This window comes from Orbicella faveolata, unplaced genomic scaffold (assembly GCF_042242905.1).
Source record: "Orbicella faveolata isolate gen_17 unplaced genomic scaffold, um_ofav_v1 contig_14, whole genome shotgun sequence".
Taxonomy (NCBI): Eukaryota; Metazoa; Cnidaria; class Anthozoa; order Scleractinia; family Merulinidae; genus Orbicella; species Orbicella faveolata.
In genome coordinates, this window is record NW_028301541.1 from 57,340 (window position 1) to 84,575 (window position 27,236).

Consider the following 27,236-nt stretch of genomic DNA (forward strand, 5'->3'; position numbering starts at 1 on the left):
CTCTCGGCCCAAACCATTCACTCTACGACCGAGCCTTTCAAATTAGCTTGGCACGTTGTTCTCTGACATTCGTTTCAACGCCGACACTGTGTTTCTTATCAATTCTTCTCCTTAGTATTGACCAGTTAACATGACTACGGGAACGGAGAAACCCAGTACAAGAGTTATTCAGGTGACAAATATCGCCCAAAATGCCACAGTTGATCAAATGAAAACGCTGTTTGGATTCTTGGGTGAAATTGAAGAAATGCACCTCTTTCCTGAGTAAGATTAAGCTTGCTGAACACAACCTTTATTATTATACCATTATTATTTATAACAAAGTTAAAAGAATGTTTAGTGATAGCACATTGTTTTGATTGTTTCAGGGATCCAATGATTCACCTTGGTACAGCTACGCGAGTTTGCTTTGTTAAGTTTACTGACCCTTCCAGTGTGCATGTAGCTCAACATCTTACAAACACAGTCTTCATAGACAGAGCGCTAATAGTTGTACCAGTTCAGGATGGTAAGTTCAGATTTACTCCGTAAGTGCCATCAAATGGGTCATTCCATTTTTTATCTGCACTCCTTCGGCTTCCCCCACCCCCACTTATAAATTGTAATAATTTACAATTTATATTTTTTTCGGTGGGGGGGACTTAACAATATTGAATTAAATTAGTCTACCTACCTAACTAATAGGTCACTAATAACTACTACAATAAAAGAAATGATAAAAGCATGCTTTTCAAGGAAGCCATGTATGAAAGCAAAGTAAAACTTACATAAGACTACCATTAAAATCATAATTTTTCAACTTAGATTTAAGTTCATCAAGAGAGGGTGACTGACGAATATCCAAGGGTAAACTATTCCACAGTACTGCTCCGCTGTAGGACAGACTTCTTTTACAATAATAAGTGCGGAACTGTGGAATGGCAAGCAAACAGTCACCATCTCTTAAGTTATAGGTTAAGGTATAGGAAAGTGTGTACAAAGTGCGAACTAAGATAGTCCAAAATCATATTATTTACAATCTTATACATAATTATTATTGATTTAGCAACAAGGCGTTGATGGTCCAGTTGAACCCAGTTTACCATTTGCAACAATTTGTCAGTACCACGATTGTAATTTGAAAAAGTTATGACACATGCAGCACGATTTTGAAATATTTGTAACTTTTGAGAAAGACTCTTAGAACAGGATCCCTACACCAAGCTGCAGTAATTGAGATGAGGTTAGGCTTATGAATTGTAGATGAAAAGTAGAGTCTTATCTGGGACCGAATACCTAATATGTCTAATGGCGCTTATATCAGAAGCAATCTAAGTTTCAAAGGTTTTTGCGTTCTTGAGGAACAAGAGAATGCATCCTAATTTTGTTTCGCAGACCCGAGAAATCGAGATGTTTTGTGAAGACCTCAAATTGTTTTTTCAGGGGCTTTAGGCCCTGTTTTTGTGTCCATCTGCTACGTCATACTTGTTCTCTTTTGTGGCTTTTGACGTTTTGGGGTTCTCTTTGAACTTGTTTTTCACTCTGATTGCATTCAACAATAAAGGGAATGCAGTCCCAATGCAGACTGGAGTGAGAGTTTTTGGCCAGTCGAAAACAAATTACATCATCGCAAAGCATGTGTATATTAGACAATTTGCTTTTTCAATCGTTTTCATGATCGCTCGTTTCTAGAAGTTTGATTCTGGACCGAGCATGGGCTGTTTGGTCAGGATGTGAGATGATGTGCTTTTGTTACATAGCTGGGACAACATTATTAATTCTGTTCACGAACACGACTTATAATCGCCTTGACTTTGGAATGTTAACCGTGGGAACAGCCATATTTCTTTGGCCATATTTTGATTACATATGTTGACTTAAATAGTTCCAGTGCCCGCAAATAGTTCAGTCTGTATCAAGCAAAGGTCAAAATTGAATTGATGGAAGAGTACTCTGAAACCAAGACCTATAAGAATAAGCCAGAACTAAGGAACAGCAATGTAAATGCTGACTTATTTTTATTCATCAACGGAAATAATAATTATTGCCAGTCGTACAGAGTTTGTCCGGGAGTTTGTTTTAAACCATGGATAAATGGAAACAAGAGTGCAAATGTTACAAATGTTAGCTGATATTTGTGCTTCCAGCTCAGAATACTAGATGTAACACAGGTATTCTTTTTAAAAATTAGCCTTTATGCTTTAAGACCTTAAACATTACCAGTAAAAGTGAAAATGAGACGTTTAACATGAATTTGTGAGTTAACCGAAACTGGAGCTGTCGCGCAACGTGTCATCAAAGGTCATATCAAATCGCATTAAAGCAAGGAAATCAAAATCCACAGAACAATAGTGGACTTTGTCAGTATGTTATATGTCTGTAAAACTTCAGCTATTCACATAAAGATAATGATTTCAGCAACAGAGAACTATTATCACAGGCGGAGAACGCACTCCTAATCTTTGATTACTACTAGGTATAACAGTTTGACTTTTTTACATTCTTGATAGCATTGTTTACTTCATTGCGCAAATTCTTAAAATTAGTCCAATCACTTGGATTGCCTGTCCGCAAAGCCTTAATTTTAAGACGATCTATCCGATACATCAAATTCTTAAGCTCAGGGGTTGTCCATGGACTTTTAGAAGCACGAATGTCTTTAGTCTGGAGTGGAGCGTGCAGATCACACACTTATATTATAAGAACAAAGATTTCCATTTCAACCACATTTCATTGGGGTTATCTATTCCCATGAGATCAGCCCACGGTTGAGCCAAGATGTCCAAACAAAAGCTATTAGAATCAAAACTTTTAAATTGCCTATATGAAACAGTGCTAAATCCTTTGATGGGGGATGGCAATGAAATTTTACGAAAAACATAAATCAAACTATGGTCACTGATTCCGATGTTAGATTCTCCAGAGCAAGATACATTGTCCGGGTGACTAGTAAAAGTGACATCAATTAAAGTGCTTTTCACAGGTGTTACTCTTGTCGGTTCATTAATAAGTTGTTTTAGATTATAGATATCAGTAACGTTTAGTAGCACCTGGGTATTTACATTATTCAGAGATGAACGGAGTATATTACAATGGAGGTCATTCCACTGAAATAGGACCCGCTCTGAGATTTTTGGGAGACTTTGCTTGTTGATTGTTTGTATTATAGGAACTTAAATTTTGAAATAAAAATGAGGGGTCCCCATGTTCGTTTAGGAGCAACAGCACCTTGTTTATGCGCAATAAATCCATATAATACCATGATTGTAGTCATGATTGCTTGCTAAATTCACGTTTCTGACAATTGTTTTTTGTTCTACACTGAGAATTGGTCCATATTTATTTTACACACAGAAATTTATTACTCAATTCAAAACAACAGAAAAAACAGATAGGTCACCATACTCGTTTGTGAGAAAATGATGATTTACCTCCATGGTGAGGTCCAGCCGTAAAGAGAAAGCTGCCATGTTTTAATGCATGTACACTAATCACGTGTGAAATTATGCACAGTAGGGATGCGCAATGCAATACTGGGGACTGACCTTAAGGTCGCCCATAAGGTAATGCTCTTTCCCTTCATCATCTAGTTTTCCAACAAAAGATTCAAAATCAGAGAATAATTCAAAAGGTGAATTGGGAGGTCTGTACCATGTGGGAACAATAAAAGATTTGCTTCTTGGTTTACCAATTTTGATTAAAAGGCTTTCCAGTTGATCAAATACGACGCCCTTGCGAACATCATAATTAATATTAGTAGAAGTCTACTAGTATCGATTGCAGTCCTTGAATTTTAGGAAGTGTTTGGCTTCTTCTGCAGTCCCATAACAATTATTTTCCAATTACTATGAAATAGTTTGATAGATTTGATAAAGGGCATTGTTTGGATAAAACTCCAAATAAAACATTTTATGCAGAAAGATGGATTGACTGATTCGATAGATGGTACCGGTATGCTTCAAAATTAGTCCAGAACGTTTTGGAGTGAGGGCATTCATAGAAAAGGTGATATAAATTCTCAGGTTCATCATTACAAAAAGTACATACATCATTAATTCTAAATCCAATTTTGCGTAGTTTGCATGTTATTGTAGAGAATAGAATTAATTGCTTTGTATTGGAAGGCCTTGTTAGCTGTAATTAATCTGATTGGCTGGGCCATTGCACACTATCAGCCATGAGTGTGCAGTAGCTTGGTGTGGTCAACAAAATTGCAATGCTTTCTCATTTCTCTGCAGTTTCGAAAAATCAGTTAAAAACAAATGGATAATCAAATTATTCCTGAGAAGACTAAAAGGAGGGCATTTACGGTTTCTTGAATTATAAAAGTTCACAAATTTTGAAAGAAACTGATAAGTGCACATAAACAACTGCAAATGTCAAATTGACAATTCAGTCTGCACAAATTCTCTAAAGCGTGAAGTTTAATACTAAGACCAGAAATAATAGGAATCGTTAGTTGCAGGAAACTTCAGTTAGAATTCTACTAAAACAACCAGATTGTTCACTCTTGATTTCTATGAGACAATACAAGGCTGCTGCCTAACGGGCGCCCGGTCGCCTGAGGCGCCTAACTTACGAGTGCGGGCGACTAAAGTTTTGTTCAACGAGCCCGAGTGGGCGCCTAAACATGGAGTTTTGTTTCCCATGTAATATGTCCGATGACTTCAATCTTCTCATGAAATTGGTCAAAAACTCGTTCACACAATAAATTAAACGGAAAACAACAGCTACTCTGGTCCTGTTTTGCTTTTATCACGAGAAATCTGGGCAAAAGCACGGCAACAAAGTCTCTGTCCGCTCACGAAACAGCCGAAAACAGCCATGTTTGAAAATCGCCCTGTAATGCATTGCAAGCTCAGTATTGAATAACTGTAGATCATGTATGCCAATGGATTGTGTCTCTGTTGATGCCTTACTGATTCCAAGTTGCAAATTAACTACTTTGATAACAAATATTTTTGGAATTGGAGTGATGATCCTGCTGACATTATATTTACAGTTGAAAAAAGATAAATGTGTCTAAATATTTTTCTGATATTTCAGAAAACTTCACTTAGATGTACTGAATGAATTTCTTTAGGTTCTGAAAGGATAATTCAAGTAACTAGCCAGCAAAAAGAACACATCATTGCAATTCTCTTTGCATACTAGGGTTCTATATTTTAAATTATCAAATGAATTGTCGCGACTCCGCCCAATATACAAGAATTTATTTTCTCCAAAGAAGTGGCCAATATTGCTGTAATGCTGCCTCAAAATCACCTTTAGTTTATACTAATGTCAAGCCCGGGGAAAGAACACACATTTCAGTGAGGCCAAATTCAAACCCCCCCAAATGCCTCTTTCATTTTTGTTTGTTTTCATTTGTGGCTTGCATTTCACAATTTGTACAACGTATTTCGTCTTTTTAAAATAGAATTGCAAAACTCAAAAACAAAAACAGCAATATAAATTTTTATAAAAAAAGCTGCAGCACCTGCACGGATAAACCAATAATTGAGTTTGACCAGAAATAGTATTCTTTCTCAGTCATGACCTGATCACTTTGTTAAATGCTTTATTTATAAAATTTGGTTGATATTAGACCATATTAGTGTCTCATGGAAAATCTCTGCCTCAGGACCCCTCCCCAAAATTTCCACAATTAACCCCCCGCCATCTTCCTCAACCTCCCCAACCCCCCTCCCTCCCCCCCCCCCCCCCCCGATTGACCACGGAGAATTTTATTTGGGCTCCTAAAAAAGTGGCTTGGGCTCCTAACTTTTGGTGGAAGAAGCCCAAAGGGCTCCTTAAAGATTTCCTTAGGCAACAGCCTTGCAATAGTTGATTTGGCCTTGGGCCACCTCATAGAAATCTTGAGTTGATAATCTAATTTTTAATTAGAGTGCAGTGGCTGTCAATCATCTACAAAATGGCAAGGTTTTTCCATTTACCCGATGTTTTTGAGGGACGTTTAAACGCAAATGGATAATTAAGTTCCTGAGAAGACTAAAAGAAGGACATTTACAGTTTTTTGGTTGTAAAAATTCAAAATATTGAAAAAAGGGTGTGCGCGCGTAAACAACGGCAGATTTCCAATGAAAATTCAGTCTGTGCGATGTTGGCACAAGTTTACTAATAGGTGGAGAAATAGCTGGAAACCGCTAATTATTTGCATTGATTTTACTTATAATTCTACTTAAACAATTAGATTATTCGCTCTCAATTTCTATGAGTCGATAGTTGATTTGGCCTTTGGCCTCATCAGCTATCACCTCATAGAAATCTCAAGCTCATAATCTAATTGTTAATTAGGGCAGATGTAAAAGCAAACCCCACCTCCATTTCTGCTGTTTGGTGGTCGGTCGCAGCAAACAATATCATAACCATCAACGCTGACCTCATTATCGGCAATAATATCATGTAATTGAGTTTCATTGGTTGCTAACAAATCGAGGCATTTACTATGCAAATTGATGCAAAGCTCATCAATATGTCTCGGAAGACTAGTGATGTTTAAGCATGCCATTTTAAAGCCATGTTTGTTAGGAATCAATGTTTGAGAGTTAAAAGAAAAGCTATTACAAGGGGCAGAATGGGCATGAGAAGAAGGGTTTGAAGGAGACCCCTACTTACTTTTCTGGGGGGGTAAAATTCAAAGTACCTTAATAGGGTGGTTGCGGATATTAAATGGAATGGCCCAATCATACAGCACCAAACACAACTTTGCAGACACTTCAAATTTCAGAACAAATGAACAAATTTCCTTTAGATAAATATATTGATTCAATTGAGGCCTTGAGCTACTGTACTGTATTTTAATTCCAAGCTTTCGCCATTCTACGGCATCATCAGGGAATGAAAGAAAATCTCCCATAGTGCGTGATAGAATAGTGGTGTAGGTGACGCAAGTGATAGGATATATTAGGGACGATGGGTGTAAATATGGTGATAGAAGTATAGATCGTTTTCACATGACGTCATCAGATTCCAAAATTCAAAACTAAAGAGCCACAAAAATTTTTATCCTCATAAGGCATAAGGGGATCTAAACTTATATCTGTTTACGACTTTTCAGCTCAATAGCATGCTTGGTTTGGAAACCAGTGCCGTTTGAAGTTCAGAATTATGGCTGTGCGTGACATACCGCTCCAATTGCGCTTGTGGAAAAATATACACTTATCTAGTGATTTTTGCCCTTTTTAGGAGTTAAAGTGTTAGGTAAAGTGCTTGTTGGTTCAGTTCAGATAATCAGTCGCCCAGATAGCCAAAGGAAGTTCCTGATGTTTGCACTATTTTCCAGCCGCCATGTTGGTGGAGCACAGAGCTCCACCAACAAGGCAGCTCAATATTGAGCTCTGTAAATTTGCACAAAATATTTTGACAAATATCTGAAGTTTGGGAAAATGTAGAGACCCAAAAATTTAGAGAAGTGTCTCCTTTACCTGTTTCCTATAATATTAAAATTTATTTGACTTTATCCACTGAATAGTTTTCAATTTATTTTTCTGTTGCGTGACAGTGAAAACCATCTATATGATAAATTATATGGACAATAGTTAGTGAGTATAAGTGGTGAAGCGGTACAAATAAGGGAGTAAAAAAAAAAATTAAGCAGTTCAAGATAAAATGAAGTAAAATAATGAAAGTAAAATAAAAGTTCTATGAGTTCGATATTACATTCTTTTGGAAATATACGATAAAATGGATAGTCATTAATGAGTACAAGTGATGAAGCAGTTCAAAATAGTTTGTGAAGAATTATCGCTATAAAACAACATGAACAAAGACAACTTGACGATCAGCTTAAATCATCCCTGACACCTGACGTAGCTACCAAAGTCCGTTCTCAGAGATATTTTGCATATAACTCTACCAGCAAAATACACAGTGAAAGATTCCAAAAACTGTTAAATGTATCATTGCAGTAAGTGTCTTTCTTCTGTTGTGTTTTCTGTTGTAATTCCTTCATCAGAGCAGCAGGTTAATATTTCATCATAACATTTGATGAAGAAATAACCATGACAATCTGAGTATACTGTTGTACTATGGACTCCTATTTGATTATGAGTGGACAGTATACAAATGCTTGCCAAAGTTTCAGGGTATCTAAAGTGTACAATTCCTGATACCTGATGCATGCATTCTAACTGCATGCATGAATTTTTGTTCCAAAACTGACTGATACACATTGCTGTTGTTTGTTCAGGAACTATTCCAGATGAATCTAAAGCAGTTCAGTTGGCAGCGCCTGCAAGTGCTGTAGCTGGAGGCTTCACAGGATCATCAGGAGGGTTACTGCCCACTCCGCCAATACCAGCTCAGGTACAGCAACTGTAGCTACTACCCTTTCCACCATGCCAGCTCATATAGATACTACCCAGTCCACTATACCAGCTCATATAGATACAACCCACTCCACTGTACCAGCTCAGTCACACTAACACCTTATCTGCATGCTGTATACCTGTTCACCAGCTCATATAGATAATCCCCTGGCTTCTGTCTCTGACACTACAGGTACCTTTTACTTTTGAATTACCTTACATTGCTCCTTTTTCTATCATCACGCAAAAAAGGTTTGCCACTCTGACAAATGTTATTGTAACACCATTGATATTAAGTTAGTTTTCTCATCCTGTAAAATCTGTAGCATGTTTGGTGTGAAAGATCCTATCCCTCGTGGGCTCCATGTGGGTGTGGTATATAAGTTTTTGTGTGCGGGCTGTAATGCCTGTTATGTTGGCAAAACCACCCAGCATTTTTCCACGCGCATACGTGAGCACATGTTCACTGATAGGACCTCTCACATTTTCAAACACCTACAAAATTCTCAGCAATGTCACCCTTCATGCTGCAGTATGAATCCTAGATCACGCTTCCACCACCTTCCAGCTTAAGATAAAAGAAGCTATTCATATTCAATAGGAAAAACCTACACTAAATCATCAACTTAATCATATTAATTTAAAACTTTCTTTGTAATGTTCTACATTGTCATGTTTCCTTTTGTTCTTATAGTCAAATAGCATTTTTCATACACGATATATTCAACTCTGTACTTTGTAAGTTAAACTGAAGATGACAGAAGATTCTGTTGAAACATGTTTTTAAAAAACGTTGTGTTGTTTCTAAAATTTTAACGTGTCTGCTAATATCCAGACCTTTTGTCATATAGATACTACACACTCCACTATATCAGCTCAGGCACACTAGTGCACTATCCACACACTGTATACCTGTTTACCAGCTCATATAGATACTACACACTTCACTATACCAGTTCAAGGACACTAACACATTATCAGTATTTACACACTGTATACCTGTTTACCAGCTCATATAGATACTTCACACTTCACTACACCAGCTCAAACACACTAATGCACTATCAGTATTCACACACTGTGTGGCTGTTAACCAGCTCATAGAGATTCTGCACACTTCACTATACCAGCTGAGGCACACTAACACACCATCAGTATTTACACACTGTATACCTGTTTACCAGCTCATATAGATACTACCCATTTCACTATAACAGCTGAGGCACACTAACACACCATCAGTATTTACACACTGTATACCTGTTTACCAGCTCTTATAGATTCTACACACTTCACTATACCAGCTGAGGCACACTAACGCACTATCAGTATTCACACACCGAATACCCATTTACCAGCTCGTATAGATTCTACACACTTAACTATACCACCTGAGGCACACTAACACACTATCAGTATTCACACACTGTATACTTGTATACCAGCTCTTATAGATTCTACACACTTCACTATACCAGCTGAGGCACACTAACACCCTATCAGTATTCACACACTGTATACTTGTATACCAGCTCATATAGATTCTACACACTTCACTATACCAGCTGAGGCACACTAACACACTATCAGTATTCACACACTGTATACTTGTATACCAGCTCATATAGATTCTACACACTTCACTATACCAGCTCAAGCACACTAATGCACTATCAGTATTCACTCACTGTATACCTGTTTACCAGCTCATATAGATACTACACACTTCACTATACCAGCTGAGGCACACTAACACACCATCAGTATTTACACACTGTATACCTGTTTACCAGCTCATATGGATTCTACACACTTTACTATACCAGCTGAGGCACACTAACACACCATCAGTATTCACACACTGTATACTTGTATACCAGCTCATATAGATTCTACACACTTCACTATACCAGCGGAGGCACACTAACGCACTATCAGTATTTACAGTTCATCACTAAATTTTCTCCGATTCTTATTGGTTTAAATTGATCACGTGATGCGATAGTGTTCATCCACGGAGAGACACTATCAGCCCATAGTGCCCGTCCGAGGAAAATACCTGGATGGATAGTACTCGTCCATGAAAATATTTCTGTAAACAAGCGGGCTTATAGGAGGTAAACAATTGAAATTGTATTTAAAGGGTTTTTGTTTGTTTTCTTTTTCAAATTTTACATTTGGCTTTCACAGCTTTCATCTCAAAAAGTTGAAAAATTCAGTATGATTTTGTACTGGCGCGGAAAAAAATTTAGCGGTGAACAATTAAGACAATAGAGTGTTTATGTTTCAGAACTATCTGTCTGATAGTTGCCCCTTGGAAATTTGATGTTCTTGAAACTAGCATATTTGCCCTCGACAGAAACACTCTATTGTTCAATTACACACTGTATACCCATTTACCAGCTCATATAGATTCTACACACTTCACTATACCAGCTGAGGCACACTAATGCACTATCAGTATTCACACACTGTATACCTGTTTACCAGCTCATATAGATTCTACACACTTCACTATACCAGCTGAGGCACACTAACGCACTATCAGTTTTTACACACTGTATACCTGTTTACCAACTCATAGAGATTCTACACACTTCACTATACCAGCCGAGGCACACTAACACACTATCAGCATTCACACACTTCACTATACCAGCTGAGGCACACTAATGCACTATCAGTATTTACACACCGTATACCTGTTTACCAGCTCATATAGATTCTACACACTTAACTATACCAGCTGAGGCACACTAACACACTATCAGTATTCACACACTGTATACTTGTATACCAGCTCATATAGATGCTACACACTTCACTATACCAGCTGAGGCACACTAACACACTGTCACTATTCACACACTGTAACTTGTATACCAGCTCATATAGATACTACACACTTCGCTATACCAGCTGAGGCACACTAACGCACTATCAGTATTCACACACTGTATAAATGCACTATCAGTATTTACACACTGTATGCCTGTTTACCAGCTCATAAAGATACTACCCACTCCACCAATACCAGCTCATTGCCCTCTCCTCTTTCCTTTCATTGTATTTTATTTTATCACTGCTGTATTCCAATCTTGAAGTGGAGAAATGAAATACAAGTACATTAAAATGTATTGGTAAAATATTTGATCACCAAATTTGACACAGAAATTTCAAAGCACCCAAAGTGATTGTTTAGCAGTCTTCACACAGTTCTGAGGAGTGATGATAAGGCAGACTTACTGTAGTTCTCAATGAGGGGTCCCATTAAATGCATATATATTAACTTAAAAAAAGTGCCATCAGTCATTTTGGAGTTTGGGATCATTATCTACATATTGCTAAGTAGAGATGTTTTTTTTTTAATATTTGTTCTTGTCAATAGTGTATTTTGAAAGTTTATATTCTTGCTATACACTTTGCTGTGGTCAAATTTAAAACAGTGCTATGCACTTACATATTTTGGCTAAGGATGTGTGAGAAGATCTATTTAGAAGAAACTGTGTTATCTTGGATGTAGGGTTACAGTTAAATATATTTTGACACCTTGTACATGGAATTCTGGTGAAATATATACTCTAATTGTTTGGATTTGACTTTCCTTTAGGTTCCTATTGTCCCAGGTGTAGTTTCTACTGTCATTCCTGGGGTAAGAATACCTGTCTAGTTTAATATTAAATATTCCACAACCTCATCCCCAGGGCCTTCTCATTGCCAATTTTCAAAATGGCGGCTCATTGGGAGAAGACCCTGGCAAAGGCTGGGTCACGTGGTACAAAGCCTCCAAAAATCTTGGAGATTTTTATCACATGAAATTTTGAAAAGACCAGAACAAAATGGCAGCTAAAATTTAGTTCAAAATTTACCTTAGAATGCAGAAATGTTATGCATGAGGCAGTGATGGCTTCCTAGAAATATAGCACATTATTTTTGCCGCGTTTTTGAAATCAGGTTGAATCTGGAGCGCTACGGTACGTACAACTGACAAATGTAAGTTGCCTGTTTGTAAGCTTACTTTACATGAAAGACTGTAACTATTTGAAATAAAGAAGTTTATAGTTAATTTTCCTACAGTGCTTTCAGTTTTTATGAAACTCTCAATTCTGATTGAACTTAAAAATATACACTGAGCTGAGTGACTCAAAATGAGTGGATTTTTTTTTTTACCTAAGCTTAAGTTGCATTGAGTTTAATTTTCTACCCTAGTGGCCACTCTTGTTGCATAATGTTTTGAATCCTGTTGATTATTAGACTCTTTTTTGAGTAAAGTTAACCCGAGATCAAACCTACTCTAGTAAATATTTCTGCCTGAACTGTGTTGTATGGTTTTCCTTTCCAAATGAAGTATATGCATTCAGTGGCTGAATGCATGTAATGAGTTGATGTCAAGTAAGTTAACTATTGTTCACTGGCATAAAATTAAAAGACATAGTGTATTTACCTTAAAAGCAGTCAAAAGTACACAATTGTTCCAACTTTATATTGTCCCGTCACAACACATTTTGCTTCTCATTTCTGCTGAGTTAATTTCACTTTTATGCAATAACAGTGATCAGCTCCCAAGAACTGTTTTGGATTTGGGTGTACATTTTCAAAGTGAAGCTGTTAGCACCAACTACCAGAAGAAACATTCTAAAATAAACAAAATTTGTTACCCCATGCAGTAGTTTTTGTGTTTGTGTTTCTCCAACCAGGAGAAGAGCAGCCTCTCCCTTGTTGTGGATGAAAATAAGAGAATTGTGGAAATAATACTGCCCTCACCTTAAAAAAAGGTCTCAGAGATCCCTCACCTTGACAGAGTATTTCTTTTCTTACTTTCCAATAATTTTTATGAGAATATAAAGACTGAGATTACCATTCTAGTAATTATGTGTAATGAAACATGCTGTTGGAGGTTGCAGCAATACAGGATGCATAGAATAGAGTATTTCTCTTCGTTCAATATCTCTATCTCCATAAAACTCAACCAGAAACAAGAAAAGGCCAAAGAAGTGGTCTGGTCTGTGTGAAGCTAAAGCCGGGGAGCCATCGAGGATTTCTTCGATCTCGGGTTCACCTAGAGATTTTCATGGCCTGTATATTCTTCTCTATCTCTAGTAGAAGGCTTGAAATTGTCAAGGTACTGCATAAGATGCGAATTTGGGATAAGCTGGAAGCCATCTGACTGTTTTGAGCGCAAACGATCCTCCGAGTTCCAGACAAAACTATAGGTGAGGAAATTACATGACAAATTGAATGCGTCATGTTTATGTGTACTTGAAATAGAGACTTTTCTGAAGGAATAGTAAACGAAACTTACGTTTTACAATTAAGGAGGCAAATAAGATTGTTGAGGCTTCGAAGTGGTGAGCCATGTATTTGTGGATTTTAATAAAAACGCAAGCACACCAGAGGTCGTAATCCGGCCGTATTTCTCAATGGCCATTCCGAATACAGAAGTGTTTTGTTCTTTGAGTTTCATCTTTGAGGAACGAAATATATCTAAATTACAAACTTAGAATGGATCAAGCATTTATAAATATATGAGGAAAGTGAAACAAACAATTAAGATTCGACTCTACAGCTACCGATTGTTGTGCTGAAAGAAGAACGTGCTTGTCAGTCAACTGAAACACAAACTAATAAGTTGAGGACTCCCAGGTTATTAGCGTACGTAAAATGGACAATTCATTCAAAATAACAGTGAAGTAGAAATGTATTAATTTAACTGATACAATACTGAACCTCATTTCAATATCTCTTATGTTAACAACTATTTTCAATCATTGATTTGGAGAAGTAGGCAGGAGTGGACTACGACTGAATCGCATTTTATCTTGTATTTCGGGGGAAATTAATTTCTGAATCCAAAAAATGTTTGACACTCCGAATCTGCTTGTTCAGTGAAGTTAAATTGCTAACTCTTCGTGTTCATTGACATCTTTATAACTCTTTAAGAGCTGTAACCTAACTCTTCAGCCATTATTTGTACCTTAACAACCCAACTGGACCTGCAAATTGTCGATCCTGGCCTAAATATAATACAATGCAGCAATCTTGACTGGTGACCCGCACTTCGAAATGGAAAAAAATGTCTACATCGCAGCCGTCCAAATCGTAGCTACACTGTAGACTCTGAATTTTAATGCTAGATGATACAGTTCTTTCACTTAGATATCTTGTGCAGTTTTGGTACAATATGAATCACAAATAACCCAAAAATGTTTTGACTGCCCTCGAAGCTCAGTCTGAAGTCTCTTGAGTGTTTCAGCCCAGTTCCCAAAGTGACGTCACTAGTAGCCCGACTCAGATCCCACTTTGCGCAGCCGTGAACATAGAAATTGCATGATTAAATGCCTGTAGAAACGCAGGGATTTTATCAATCAAGAATTTTTTTGCTGAAGTAATCAGGGAAACTGGTAAATTTTATTAAAGAAAAAAAATTGTGGAATTAGTGGCACTTTCAATATATAGCACATATTTTTGCAATGTGTGGTTCCAGAAAATATCCATACCCCCTCCCCCCACAGAAGGAATTGGAAATATTCCAGAGGGGTGGGGGGGGGAGTCCACAGGCCCAAGAAAATCCAGAGAGGGGTGGAAGAGAAACCGATTCCATAATTCCCATCATAATGCTCAATTTTCGTTTGTTTGCATTTAGCTACCCAAGCCGGGGACGAAAAATTAATAGCACAAAATGAGTATGTTCAGCATGGTTTATAGGCTTGATTTCTATTGCCACATGAGCAAGCAGCTGGTGAGCGAAGTCCATGTTGGTGAAAGTACACAAGTAGATGCTGTAAATTTGAATTGCTTGGATGACTGCCACACTTACTTAGCCAGGTGCTTTTGTCACTACGAACTGTATCGTCTTTGGTGGCAGATATTTACCCTGCAGTTAGTTGTTATGCATTAGCCGTCTGCATGGAAAATGCGTCCTCTAGTACAAAAACAGCCAATATATATCAAACACTTGGGAGAGTGTTTAACCACATACCAAACACCATAAATTGCATCAAAAACACAGAGCTATGCTGTGCTACAATACAGTTATGTTTCAACCCCTAACCTAAACTGCATTAAATTCTTTATTTCTCTGAACAGCACAACTAGCCAAAAAGCAACAAAAACAGCACTAGCTGAATGGTCAATGCTAATAACATTTCTGCAAGACATTATGTGCATTGCATCAAGTCTTTAAACACTGCAGGCTGGCTCTAAAATTACTTTAACACCATCCACACACCAAATACATTTGACAACAGAAATGTCATACATGTATGCTATAATCTAGAATATTCACAAGGATATTTTAAGCCTAAAACTTGCAGAAAAATATAAAATATTCAGCCTGGGCCAGAAAAACAATATTATTATTAGAAAAAACGAGTGTATTTCAAATAGAAATTGGATAAAGCCCGATCCTAATACAGATGGAATATGTGTCCGCAAACAACAGATCAGACACGATCTTCTGTAGAAAAAACAAGGGTCACAAAAAAACAAGCAAAAGCTCCTTTTAGATTTGAAATTCAAACATAACAAACCATTCACACTCTCTCATCCCACTCTAATTTGTTTTCGTTTGCAGAAAATCTAATAGTGCATGAATATAGAACAAAAAACAGCACATAAGGCCGCTTGTGACAAGCTGCAGTTTGCTAGCTGTAGGCAGATCTGTACTTCAATACAATCTTTTAAATGCTCGTTATTCACATTTTCCCGGGCTTATTTCTACTTCTATGGTATTGGTTACATCGTGTAAATTAAAAATCTAACGAATAGGATTCACCTGTCAAATTGTTAACAGCAGCCTGATTCAACATTGCATGAACTGAACTGCAATACAACCTCCTGTAGCCTGCGAAAACAGTGGTCCTTCTTCACTCCCGGCCAGAGTGGCGTTTCGCCACTTGGAACGGGAGCGAAGAAGGACAACTGTTTTCACAGGCTAAACCTCCTGTATCCCTTTCTTTTTCATATAAACACTCACCAAGTCCACCATATTTCTTTAGGATGCATTTATACCAATCAGCCTGGTTGTATGAATGGGCCAATCAGTAAGGGTGTTAGTTCAGCATTGCCAAGGGTATTCTCCCATCCCGCCATTTTGAAAAGTGTAGAAGGCTCTGGGGACGAGGTTGAAATATTCCAAGCTTTTTTTGGTAGAGGGGTGAGGGCATGTTACAACCTCCTAGGGTGATAGACCTTTTTCTATTGCAGACTCCAGCTGCAGCCTGTAATGAGAAATGTTTACTAAAGCTCACGTTAAAACTACTTTCAGAGACACTTGGTTTAAATCTTGATGCTTATTAATATGTATACAGTTAGGTTATCATATGAATGCTAGTGCAATTAAGGATTTAGACTATGAGTGACATTTTAAAATTCTCCTAAAATTGCATGGCAAGTGCAATTTGAAAGAATTTTAAATCACTCATAGTGTAAATCCTTAATTGTGTTGGCCTTCATACAATTACTCAGTTATGATGAGAAATTAACACTGCAACAGCAATTAGAAAATTAATGATAAATTGGCCTGCTCTCAGCCAATCCAACGAAATCTGAATAATATTGTGTTATTTATATTTTTTTAAATATATTTGACCGCATAAACTAATGTGTTCTTTTCTGATGTTAAACAGTTGGCCACTGCCCTGACTGTACCTGCCCCATTACCTCCTCCACCTCCTCTCAACAATGTGGACCCCACTAAAATTGATGAAATACGCAGGACAGTCTATGTTGGCAACTTAGACACGACGGTAATGATATAGGTGGTTTACAACAATATATGTGGTGCAATATTTTGCTCTGACAGGCCATGGTCATCTCATGTGGACAAGTTTGGTTTTGTTCATATTATAAACTAACTTCTTGCCCTAAGTGACTGGACAGTGTGGATTAGCCATGGTAAATGTAGTTTAAAAGTCAGCTGGAAATGTTTGTGCATTGTGGAAACATTCATACATGAATGACTGCTGGGAACAGCGCTTTTCCCTTTGCCTGACTTCTCCTTGTTATATAATCCACAGAGCTTTAAAGAATTAAAGCCCTCCCTGACTAACTCTGCCCTTGAATGTTAATTTAAATTCTTGTCAGCACAGGATCTACTTGAGCTTGTAACACTTGCCATGTAGCTCTCTGGTTGATCTAGACTACAACAAATAATTCTTTGTTTGTGTTCGGGAGGCATAACTATATCAAAAAGCTTTCGCCATTTGTCAATGTTACTGATTACATCTAAGCACCGTACACAACTAATTTTCTTTGAGGTAGGGGACTGAACCACTCAAGAAAGTTTTAGCGGAAATCACGTCTGCTTTTGAGACAACTGCTCACGAAGCACATAAAAAATGAGAAATGTTAATCATGTTATGGGCACCAGAAATGTATGCTGTGATTCTCATTCCTACATGTACAAGTGAAACAAGGAGACCTTTTGTGTATTGACATCTTTCATGCTCGTGAGTTTGTCGCTCAAAGATTGCTGTTGAGTGAGGCAAAAAATTAAGCAAAGGTTGATTTGTGGCAAGTCTATCTTGTGTATTAAATTCCACAAGTATGCCAACTCCAATATTATTCCCAAACGTTCAGCGTAGCCTTTTGGAACTGTTCCCAGTGCATTCATAAAATTGAATCACTTTGCTGAGACTTCACACAGTTCAAGACTAGGAATTGGAAAAATGGAGAAAAATTGCACTATTTAATTATTATGATGCTAATTTACAGTTTATCAAGCTGGAAAGGTTCTTATTATAGTATTGTTGTCGTTTTATTATAATATTGATAAAGCTTTAATCAATTAAATTTCTACGCAGCTCTCTGCAGAGCAACTTATGGCATTTTTCTCAGGCTGTGGTGAGATCCGATATGTAAGAATGTCCGGTGATGAAACCCAACCCACCAGGTAGTCATCGCCAGAGAAGTGTTTTCTTAGTATTAGTTTTCATTCACTTAGTTTTCATGTATTTATTTCTCATTTAGAAATGTTAAAGTGCAAATTATAAGGATGCAATGACATTGTAGTGTGTGACCTGGCAATGTTTTGATTGTGTTGTCAGGGAAATTATTTGCATTAATTGTTTTTTTTTACTTTTCAGATTGGCACTGTAATACCTTTTTTTGTGTGTGTGCTATTCAATCCTCTTGATCAAATGGGTCCAAATGGGTCCTTGAATGGCATTTCTCGATCCTAACAGTCAGCCATTCTTAAATATCTTGCTTATTACAGGTTTGCATTTGTTGAATTCTCTGAGGCTGGTGCAGTGAACACAGCTTTACAGTACAATGGAGTGATTTTTGGTGGCAGGCCTCTCAAGTAAGATTTTAGCCTTTACTGTGAATTGTTAAGAATTTTTTTCTGTTCTGAACATGTTATTAATAGCCAACGTGTAGGCAAAGATGTCATTGAAAAATCTGCAAATTAAGTGTTATTAATGGTAACCCTACACATTGAAACTACTAACCCAAACCTGATGCAGTGGAACACCCCACTGGCACATCCTACCCCCAACCCAGCCACAAGCCCCACAAGCCTGTCTACCCCTGCCCTAACCCTGCACGTGCCTGGCAGTCATTACATCCTTAAATCATAGGTTCAGTGGAAATAGTTCAGTTGACAAGAAACGCAACCAATGAAAACATATCTCTTATAAAAGAAAGGCAACAAAACAGTACTAAAACATTGTTTATGCTTTGGTATCTCTGATTTATTTTTATTCCAAATTATGGATATATCTGTGTGCCATTTATAGGGTTAGCCACTCAAAAAATGCAATTGTGAAGCCAGCATCCAAGTCCTCAGATAAGGACCGGAAAGATATTGACAAAGCAATGCGACGTGTTAAAGAAGCATCTTCTATCATTGAGGATGAAATAGATCCTGGTATGTCCTATTAAGTGTCAGTTTTTAAAAATACATATATGTAAATAAATATATTTATTTTATTCAGGGGCATCCCTGCCCTGGAACAATTGTTGTTGTTGTTGTTTTTTTTTTTCTTTTTTTCTTTTTTTTTTTGGCTTTCATACCCCTTCCTCCTCCTCCCCTCCCCCCCCCCCCCATTTCCTTAGGGACTGGGCATAACTAGACTTTTCTCCCCTTAAATGAGCAGATAAGAGATTACTTCTCAAATGAATTTTTTAAAGTCTGCCTACAAGCCAAGTGCCCATCAGGCCAGAGCTTATCCCAGTTTCTGTAGCATGAAGCGACTAGAATATTTCTACTCCCCCCTGGATGGGATGCCAGTCCATCACAGGGTTACCCCCTGCATTGAATTCGCCAGTACCCATTTGTACACCTGGGTGGAGAGAGGCACTGTGAAAGAAGCACTGTGGGAGTAAAATGTCCCTGGCCAGGGCTTGAACCCAGATCACTCGGTCCAGAGTAAAGGGCACTAATCATGAAGATACCACACATCCAAAAATGAATTTTAACAGTTCTATATTTGTTTTTAGCTGATAGGTCTAAATCTCGCTCAAGGTCACGATCTAGAAGAAGATCCAGTTCAAGGTAAAGTAGTTTCAAAAATTTGTTCTGGAGAAGGCTTCATCCATGTTGCAACATGTTTTATCTCCTGTAATCAGGTGTTATTGTAGGTTTACAACTACAGTAGTGTTTGCCAACATATTGCTCTGGGTCAATCTTTGCTTATGTAATACATGGCATAAATTTATCAAAATATATTTCTATACATAGCAGGTTTTAAGATACAAATTAATAGTAATTGTATCATGTAGCAAATAGTTTTGGGCACTTCAATGAAAAAAAAGTTACAAAAAAACACTGAATTGTTACTCCAGAACCTACAAAAGGTATTTACTGTAATTTAATAGACAAATAATAGGGACGCTGGCTACCTGAAGTAACACTGAATTGAAAAATGCTAGCCAGTCAGTTAATAGAAAAGATTGAAATTGTAAGTACTGGCACACTTGTGTCTAAATAACTGTGGAAGTTTACCTGTAGTTTCTAAATAATTTTTCCTACAAAAACTAGCACCAAGTGTCTCTTTCAAATTCTATTTCTTTCTTTCAATCTTAGGTCAAGGAGACGTAGGTCCCGTTCCAGGTCAGGCTCACGTCGAAGGAAACAATCCCGCAGCCGCTCACCTTCCAGGTAATGTAGTATTTAGTCAGTGAAATTTTGACTCCATCATTACCCTTAGGTGTGATACTGCTATTATGTTCTAGATAATAACATCAACACTAAAAAAAAGGACAGGCATGTCTTGCTGCTTGTATGTTAAGGCCTTCAGATTTCTTGGTGTGCTAACTTTGTATTTATGAGTCCGCTGTGGTCGGTAGGGAGAAGGGATTAGAAGAGAAGGCTTTAAACAAACTTTGACTTCCAGCATTCTATGGTATGGCTAACTAAAGGGATATGGAATGCCTTAAAGAGTTCTTCTAAACCTTTACCAGAAATGTGCAAAATAGTAGTTACAAGCCATTATTGGTTGAGTATGGAACGCCAGAACTGTCTTATGATACTTTTTTTTATTATATTGGGTGGTTATGTCATTATATTTAGTACTTATGTTATTATATTCGGTGATTAACTCATTATACTCGGTGCTTATTCCATTATACTCGGTGCTTATGTCTTTATATGCGGTGCTGTCTTCATTATATTCGGTGCTTATTCCATTATATTCGGTGCTTCCCTCGTTATATTCGGTGCTTTCTTCGTTATATTAGGTGCTGTTTTCATTATATTCGGTGCTGTTTTTATTATATTCGGTGCTTTCTTCGTTATATTGGGTTCTAACTTTGTTTGGTGTTTTCTTCATTGTTACGGGTGCTAACACTATTATATTCGGTGCTCTCTTCCTTATATTCGGTGCAAAGGCCATTATATTCGGTGCTTACTTCATTATATTCGGTGCTTACTTCATTATATTCGGTGCTTTCTTCGATATGATCGTCGCCAGTCTTCGCAAGGGGCCGTACAATTTGGAGGTAGTCTAGGGAAAGCCGGGAAAAACGGGTGTCACGAAAACTCAGACCCCGAAACCTCAGACCCCGAAACCTCAGACCCCGAAAACTCAGACCCGAAAACTCAGACCCCCTCGAAATTAAAAACTCAATATAAAGTCAAAAAGCAGATTGCGATCAAACGAGTATGTTTCAGTGAACAACACATTTTTTTGCTGCATACGATTGCATGAAAAAGGTCTGTTTTCAAAAACAGTGTCGGCTGCTGTTCTAAACCTTGTTAGTTCTTCACTGTTTGACCGAAGCGACAGCGATAAACCTGAGAAGTTAAATATTTGTTTTTCACCGTTCGATCGACGCGACAACATAAACCGGAGAAGATAAACATCTCGCCCCATTGTGGCCATAGAGCAATTCAGGTGATAACAATTGAGTTTTTAATTTCGAGGGGTCTGAGGTTTCGGGGTCTGAGTTTTCGTGACACCCGTTTTTCCCGGCTTTCCCTAGACTACCTCCAAATTGTACGGCCCCTTGCGAAGACTGGTGAAGATCATATCGAAGAAAGCACCGAATATAATGAAGTAAGCACCGAATATAATGAAGTAAGCACCGAATATAATGAAGTAAGCACCGAATATAATGAAGTAATCGCCGAACAAGGAAGTACCGAATATAATGGCCTTTGCACCGAATATAAGGAAGAGAGCACCGAATATAATAGTGTTAGCACCCGTAACAATGAAGAAAACACCAAACAAAGTTAGAACCGAATATAACGAAGAAAGCACCGAATATAATAAAAACAGCACCGAATATAATGAAAAAAGCACCTAATATAACGAAGAAAGCACCGAATATAACGAGGGAAGCACCGAATATAATGGAATAAGCACCGAATATAATGAAGACAGCACCGCATATAAAAACATAAGCACCGAGTATAATGAGTTAATCACCGCATATAATAACATAAGTACTAAATATAATGACATAACCACCCAATATAACAAAAAAAAGTATCATAAGACAGTTCTGGCGTTCCATAGTTGAGGGTTGTCATATTTATATTAATCAAGGGCGATGCAAAGTCTTAGCAGCAGCAGCTTTAATTATTCTGGAGTTATAGAAGTAACTTGGGGAAAAATCACTCGCTCAGTCAGCCAGTCAGTGGTTGGGTCAAAACGTTTTTTGTGGAAATTCTGCTGACCAGTGTATTCCATGAGAGGGGTGACATTTGCCAGGCCATTGTGCGCAAATGGGTACTGAAGCAATGAACTGATCATTCGCATTTGCAGTCGAACAGGTGCTCCCAAATTTAAGACTATTTTGTGTATATACCAAAAGTAGGAGTAAAATTTGATCCGTCAACAGCTCTGACTGATTTTAATCGAAACGTTGTTTAAACACATGTGCAAGGGTTTCACACTTGACAAGTGTTTTTGTTCCAAAAAATTATTTCAAATTTGCATACTGTCTTATTTTCTTATATAATTAGATTACTTTTATTATTGATTTTGTTTTTTAAGGGACAGGTATAGGGAAAGACGTCGCAGATCTCGGTCTTCATCAAGACATAAAAGTTCACGACGTTCTCGTAGCAGGTAAAGTCGCATGTAGTCTGTGCGGTTTCGTGAGACGTTAATACAGTCGAAACTTTTGGTTGCAACCACCTCTTGTAGGTGATCACCTCTCCTCAAGGACCAGTTTTTCAAAATACCAAAACTTCTCAAGTCAAATCACTATATTTGGAACCTCTTGTTAGCGACCACCTCTCATAAGTGAGCTAAAAGTTTGAAATAATTTTCTTTTGTTTTTAACCTCCGTTAAGTTGATGTTGTTGCAACCACTCGACAGATAATAGAGCGTAAATTGGATAATAAAGTGTTGTAACGTAATTGTATTCATGGTAGCACAAGACATGGAAATTTATCTATGCGAAGTACCAATTTTTTTCTCGAAATTGACTTTTCACATGAATGAAACATTTAAAACATGGGGTAAGTCTCCGCAGTTACCATATGCTAATGAGACAAAATTTTGACCTACTGTGGTCTAAGCTCTCGTTAGTGACCACCTAGGTTTGACATTTTGGGTGGTCGCTTACGGCAGGATCAACTGTATTAGTACAGTGGAACCTCTATTTAACGAACCTCTATATTAAGAAGTCCTGGGTATAATAAACGATTTTCCTGGCCTGAATAATAATAAAATATATTGAAAAACCTCGTTATAGCAAACATATTTTGCCCGTCCCTTGGCCCTTTGTTATATCGAGGTTCCACTGTATCTACTACAGCAAATTCTATTTTGCTGGAAACAACAAGAAAATAGTCTCAAAATAGTCTAAAAATGACTCTTAAACCAAACCGAAACACGGAAGATACTTGTATTTTCAGTGTTTTAATTCCACCTGGTGAAATGTCGTGTGCATTCATGGAAATGCCATGCTTTCAATTTTGTAACACTAGTATCTTTTGGTTATAAAGCTAAAATGGTTGTCAGCATATTCCTGATAACTGGCTGTGAAAATGAAATTTTGAAACCTTCGGATATCACTTTGTACAAGTTCCATTTATGTTTGCAGAAAAAAAAATAAGTAGATTTTTCCTTATTTCCCCAAGATAGATGTTAATTATTTTTTCTGTTCTTTTCTTGAATGGAACACTCGGCGCAATAGGTCACCAAGATAAACTACCGTTTAATAATTACACTTACAGTGTTGAAGTTGAGACTTACAGAAAATAACACTACAGATTGTAAATTTTCAATAGTGTATTCCTTGATTACCTCGAAGCTAACAACAGGTGTTTTCTTACCCTGTGGGAAAAAATTCAAATATTTCTGTTTCAAGTCTCTGGGTGGCGCACTCCCATCCCAAAATTATGAGGGTATGTATTAAATTTCTACCAGTTCTCTCCAATAGCCCGAGACTAGAAGATTTTCCAGTCGGGTTAGTGGATTTTACATGGCAAGTATAGTTTCTTGGGAAAATGTTTGAGCAAATTCTTATAATTACAGAATACAGTAAGAGACGGAGTTTTGAGAACTAGTGAAAATGATTTTTGGGCTAGTACGTCATAGTTAGAGCTTGCCCGATAATTTGTTTTCTTTGCACACTGCTAACTGGTTATTATTCAAATGTGTGTTGACAAAAAGGTTTACAGCAGCTCAAAGTGATGCAAGACAGTGCATTTCTTTTAGGATTAAAATATGGTGATGTTTTACTCATGGTAGCTCTCTGAACGTCTGATCAGGTTTTTAAATGAGATTATTTTATTCCTGATATCTTGAAAGGGAGCGAAGAAGAGGTCGTCGTTCAAGGTCTAGGGACCGCCGTTCCAGATCACCAAACCGATCACCTGATAGGTCAAAGGAAAGGAAAAGAACAGCTTCACCTGAGCGGTCACCATCAAAAGAAAAGAAATCCCAGAGGGAGAAGTCCGAGGCTGCTGATAAGGATGAAAGCTCTGAAGAGAGGACTGAAAAAAGACGATCTAAAGACAAAGAGAGAAATAGAGAAATAGAAAAGGAAAGAGAGCGAAGAAAGGAAAAAGAGAAACAGAGGGAAAGGGAAAAAGAAAGACAAAGGGAACGGGAACGGGAACGGGAAAAGGAAAAACAAAAGGAAAGAGAGCGGGAGAGAGAAAGAGAAAGAGAGCGGGAGAGGGAAAGAGAAAGGGCGAGGTCAAGAAGTCAGTCTCTGTCACCATCACCAAAGAGAGGTTCTTCAAGGTGGGTTCATTCTGTATTCGCAATTAGTGTTAGTCACTGTTGTTGTTATTTGTTTATGCTCCTATCTTTTTTGCTACTCGCCACAGTATTACCCTCACAATGGGGTTTCTTTTGTCCAAAGAAGTAGCAGCATCTTTGGGTCACTTTGTACAGAACTTTGTCTGTGGTAGAATAAGGGCAATCAACATGCATCTCGGTGTATCTTGTATCTTGGTGTCTGACAAAGTTTAAGGGTCGTCAGATAAACTTCTGTGATTTTGAACATTTATTACTAAGCTTTGTTTACAGAGGTCATCATAAGAAGAGAAAAGAGCGAAAAGTGAGAGAGAAAAAGTACAGCAGCTCACAAAGTGCTGATGAAGAAAGTGACAAAGAAAGAGACTATCCAGGTTGTTTATTATGACTTTATTATTTTCATCATCATTAATCATGACGATGCTCTGTGATGTGATGCCATCTTTAATATGCCCTGCACCTGAATTGAAGTTATTTGAGTTCTTACTGGTTTAAAATGATAACGTAATACAACCTTTCAATATCAAGTGGCTTCTCAGCTGCTAAATCCCAACAACATTAGAAACTATTTGAATAGTTAACTTGTATTTTTAAAAAACTATATCAAATTTGCAAATCTCATCACCAATTAACAGCAAATTTTTGGCAACATGTCACAGGTGCTCATTGTTTTAGTGGTGATTTCAAGTGGCATTGTTAGAAAAAAAAATTGTACCAAACAATTTATATTTTAGTAGCGGTCGTCGTTACTATTGTTTGTCTGTTTTGATGTTTGAACTACACTACAAATATTCAATTAGGCTCAAATTCAGGGTCCAACACACTAGCTGCTATTTTTTTAGCCATTAAAACTGCTTTGATCTATGTCTCAGCAGGAAGTGATGAGGAAAAGGAAAAGACGAAAAGAAGTAAGAGGCATGGTAGTACAGAGAGAGACAGTGATGGTTCTGATTATGAAAAGGGTAAGAAAAAGAGGCCAAAATATGTGGAGGAGGAAGAAATGGATGAAGTTGTCTCTGAGAGTGAAAGACGAGATGATAAAGAGGACAGAGGTAGAGACGAAAGAGAAGATAGTTCAAGTAGACGATCCAAGAAAAAGTCCAGGAGCTACAAGAAGAAGCCTGTCAGTGCAGGCGATTACGACAGTGATAGTGACTAACATTTGTCTGAGTTGTATTGCTTTTCCTCTAGTATCACATGAATTGTAGCAAGCATCGTAAAGTTATCAGTTCCTGTAACGGTGCCTCCTACATCTTTTGTTATTTTAAAAGCAGTGGCTTTTCCGTACCTAACACGTTTTACGAGTGTAACAAAGTTTATGATGCATTGTATACAAAAATGTGAGGGTTTCACTTGATCACCGATGATTCTCTCAAATTCATATTACAACCTGTGAAACTAACCAATGCCTTTAAGGTTCCTTCCAGTGTAAGTTCCTTGCTCCCTGCTCAATCCTGTCCCCAATGTAATTTTGTTGTCAAGGACAACTTTTATGTGGCTTTGTCTATACTGTTTTAAATAAACTGTGTTGCCTTTACAAACTAGATAATGAATTGAATTACGCACTCGTCTAAATATGAGACTTTCTTTAGTATCACTGATTTTCATATTCTTCATTCATCAGCGGCAGTAACTTTCAAGGGTGGGGTACTTTTTTGTTATTCTTGTGTCTGCTGTTACCCTTTACATTGTACCTGATCAACTATCTAGACAGTTAACCGTCTACCAGACCGATTAGTTAGTCAGTAGATTTTTTCTGGTTGTTGGGTGAATTTGCATGCATTCATGCATCCATGTATATATGTATGTTATCTATTTATTTAATATTTATCTATTACTTATTTACTTTGAAGAATCTTCCCGTCTGTAAAAGAAAATTCAAACCGGGGTTTTATGTTGTTTTCTCACATACCTTCCCTACTGCCTCAGTTTTGGGTATTGACAAACACTTTATTTAGCCACTGGGGTATAAACTTTTAACAATTCTATTGTTTCAAAGAACAGCTAATTTTCTGTGAAAAATAAATATTTAACTAAGAAACGAAGGATGTTCGGCATCCACATCAAAAACAAGAAAACACACACCATCTTAACTATTAAATGCACAGTTCATTTGAAGTGAAAAACAAATCTGCGTTAAACTATTTAAACATAACGTACTAGCTAAAATTGGTCATTTTATACCAATGTGCCTATTAAGGTGGTTACTACAGTTTTAACCTTGGAAAATCCAAGTTGTAGGTATGGACGGTAGATTCGCTCTATCCTCCGTTCCGTCTTTTA

The 27,236-nt window shown here is 37.4% G+C and overlaps 1 protein-coding gene across 2 annotated transcripts; it reads left to right on the forward strand.

The window, feature by feature from the left end:
* Window positions 1–17: 17 nt before the first annotated feature.
* On the forward strand, window positions 18–26,494 carry LOC110062366 (uncharacterized). 2 transcript variants are annotated; one of them, XM_020769241.2, is made up of 14 exons: window positions 18–264; window positions 369–508; window positions 8,171–8,286; window positions 11,899–11,940; window positions 16,916–17,035; window positions 18,092–18,180; window positions 18,505–18,591; window positions 19,028–19,158; window positions 19,731–19,785; window positions 20,317–20,391; window positions 22,733–22,807; window positions 24,501–24,938; window positions 25,227–25,327; window positions 25,826–26,494. In XM_020769241.2, exons 1-14 carry the CDS (start codon window positions 131–133, stop codon window positions 26,110–26,112), a joined length of 1,890 nt encoding a protein of 629 aa, XP_020624900.1. In that variant the 5' UTR covers window positions 18–130; the 3' UTR covers window positions 26,113–26,494. The 2 variants fall into 2 exon arrangements, with proteins under 2 accessions (XP_020624900.1, XP_020624901.1); XM_020769242.2 differs by having other exon boundaries at window positions 19–264; window positions 25,829–26,494.
* The last annotated feature ends 742 nt before the right edge of the window (window positions 26,495–27,236 follow it).

What these genes read in the sequence shown, in the direction of transcription:
- LOC110062366 (XM_020769241.2), top strand. Translation starts at nt 131, where the DNA reads ATGACTACGGGAACGGAGAAACCCAGTACAAGAGTTATTCAGGTGACA. An exon ending in TGAGGATGAAATAGATCCTG is followed by an intron (nt 19,159 to 19,730) that starts GTATGTCCTATT and finishes ATTTGTTTTTAG; the next exon opens with CTGATAGGTCTAAATCTCGC. An exon ending in CCAAAGAGAGGTTCTTCAAG is followed by an intron (nt 24,939 to 25,226) that starts GTGGGTTCATTC and finishes CTTTGTTTACAG; the next exon opens with AGGTCATCATAAGAAGAGAA.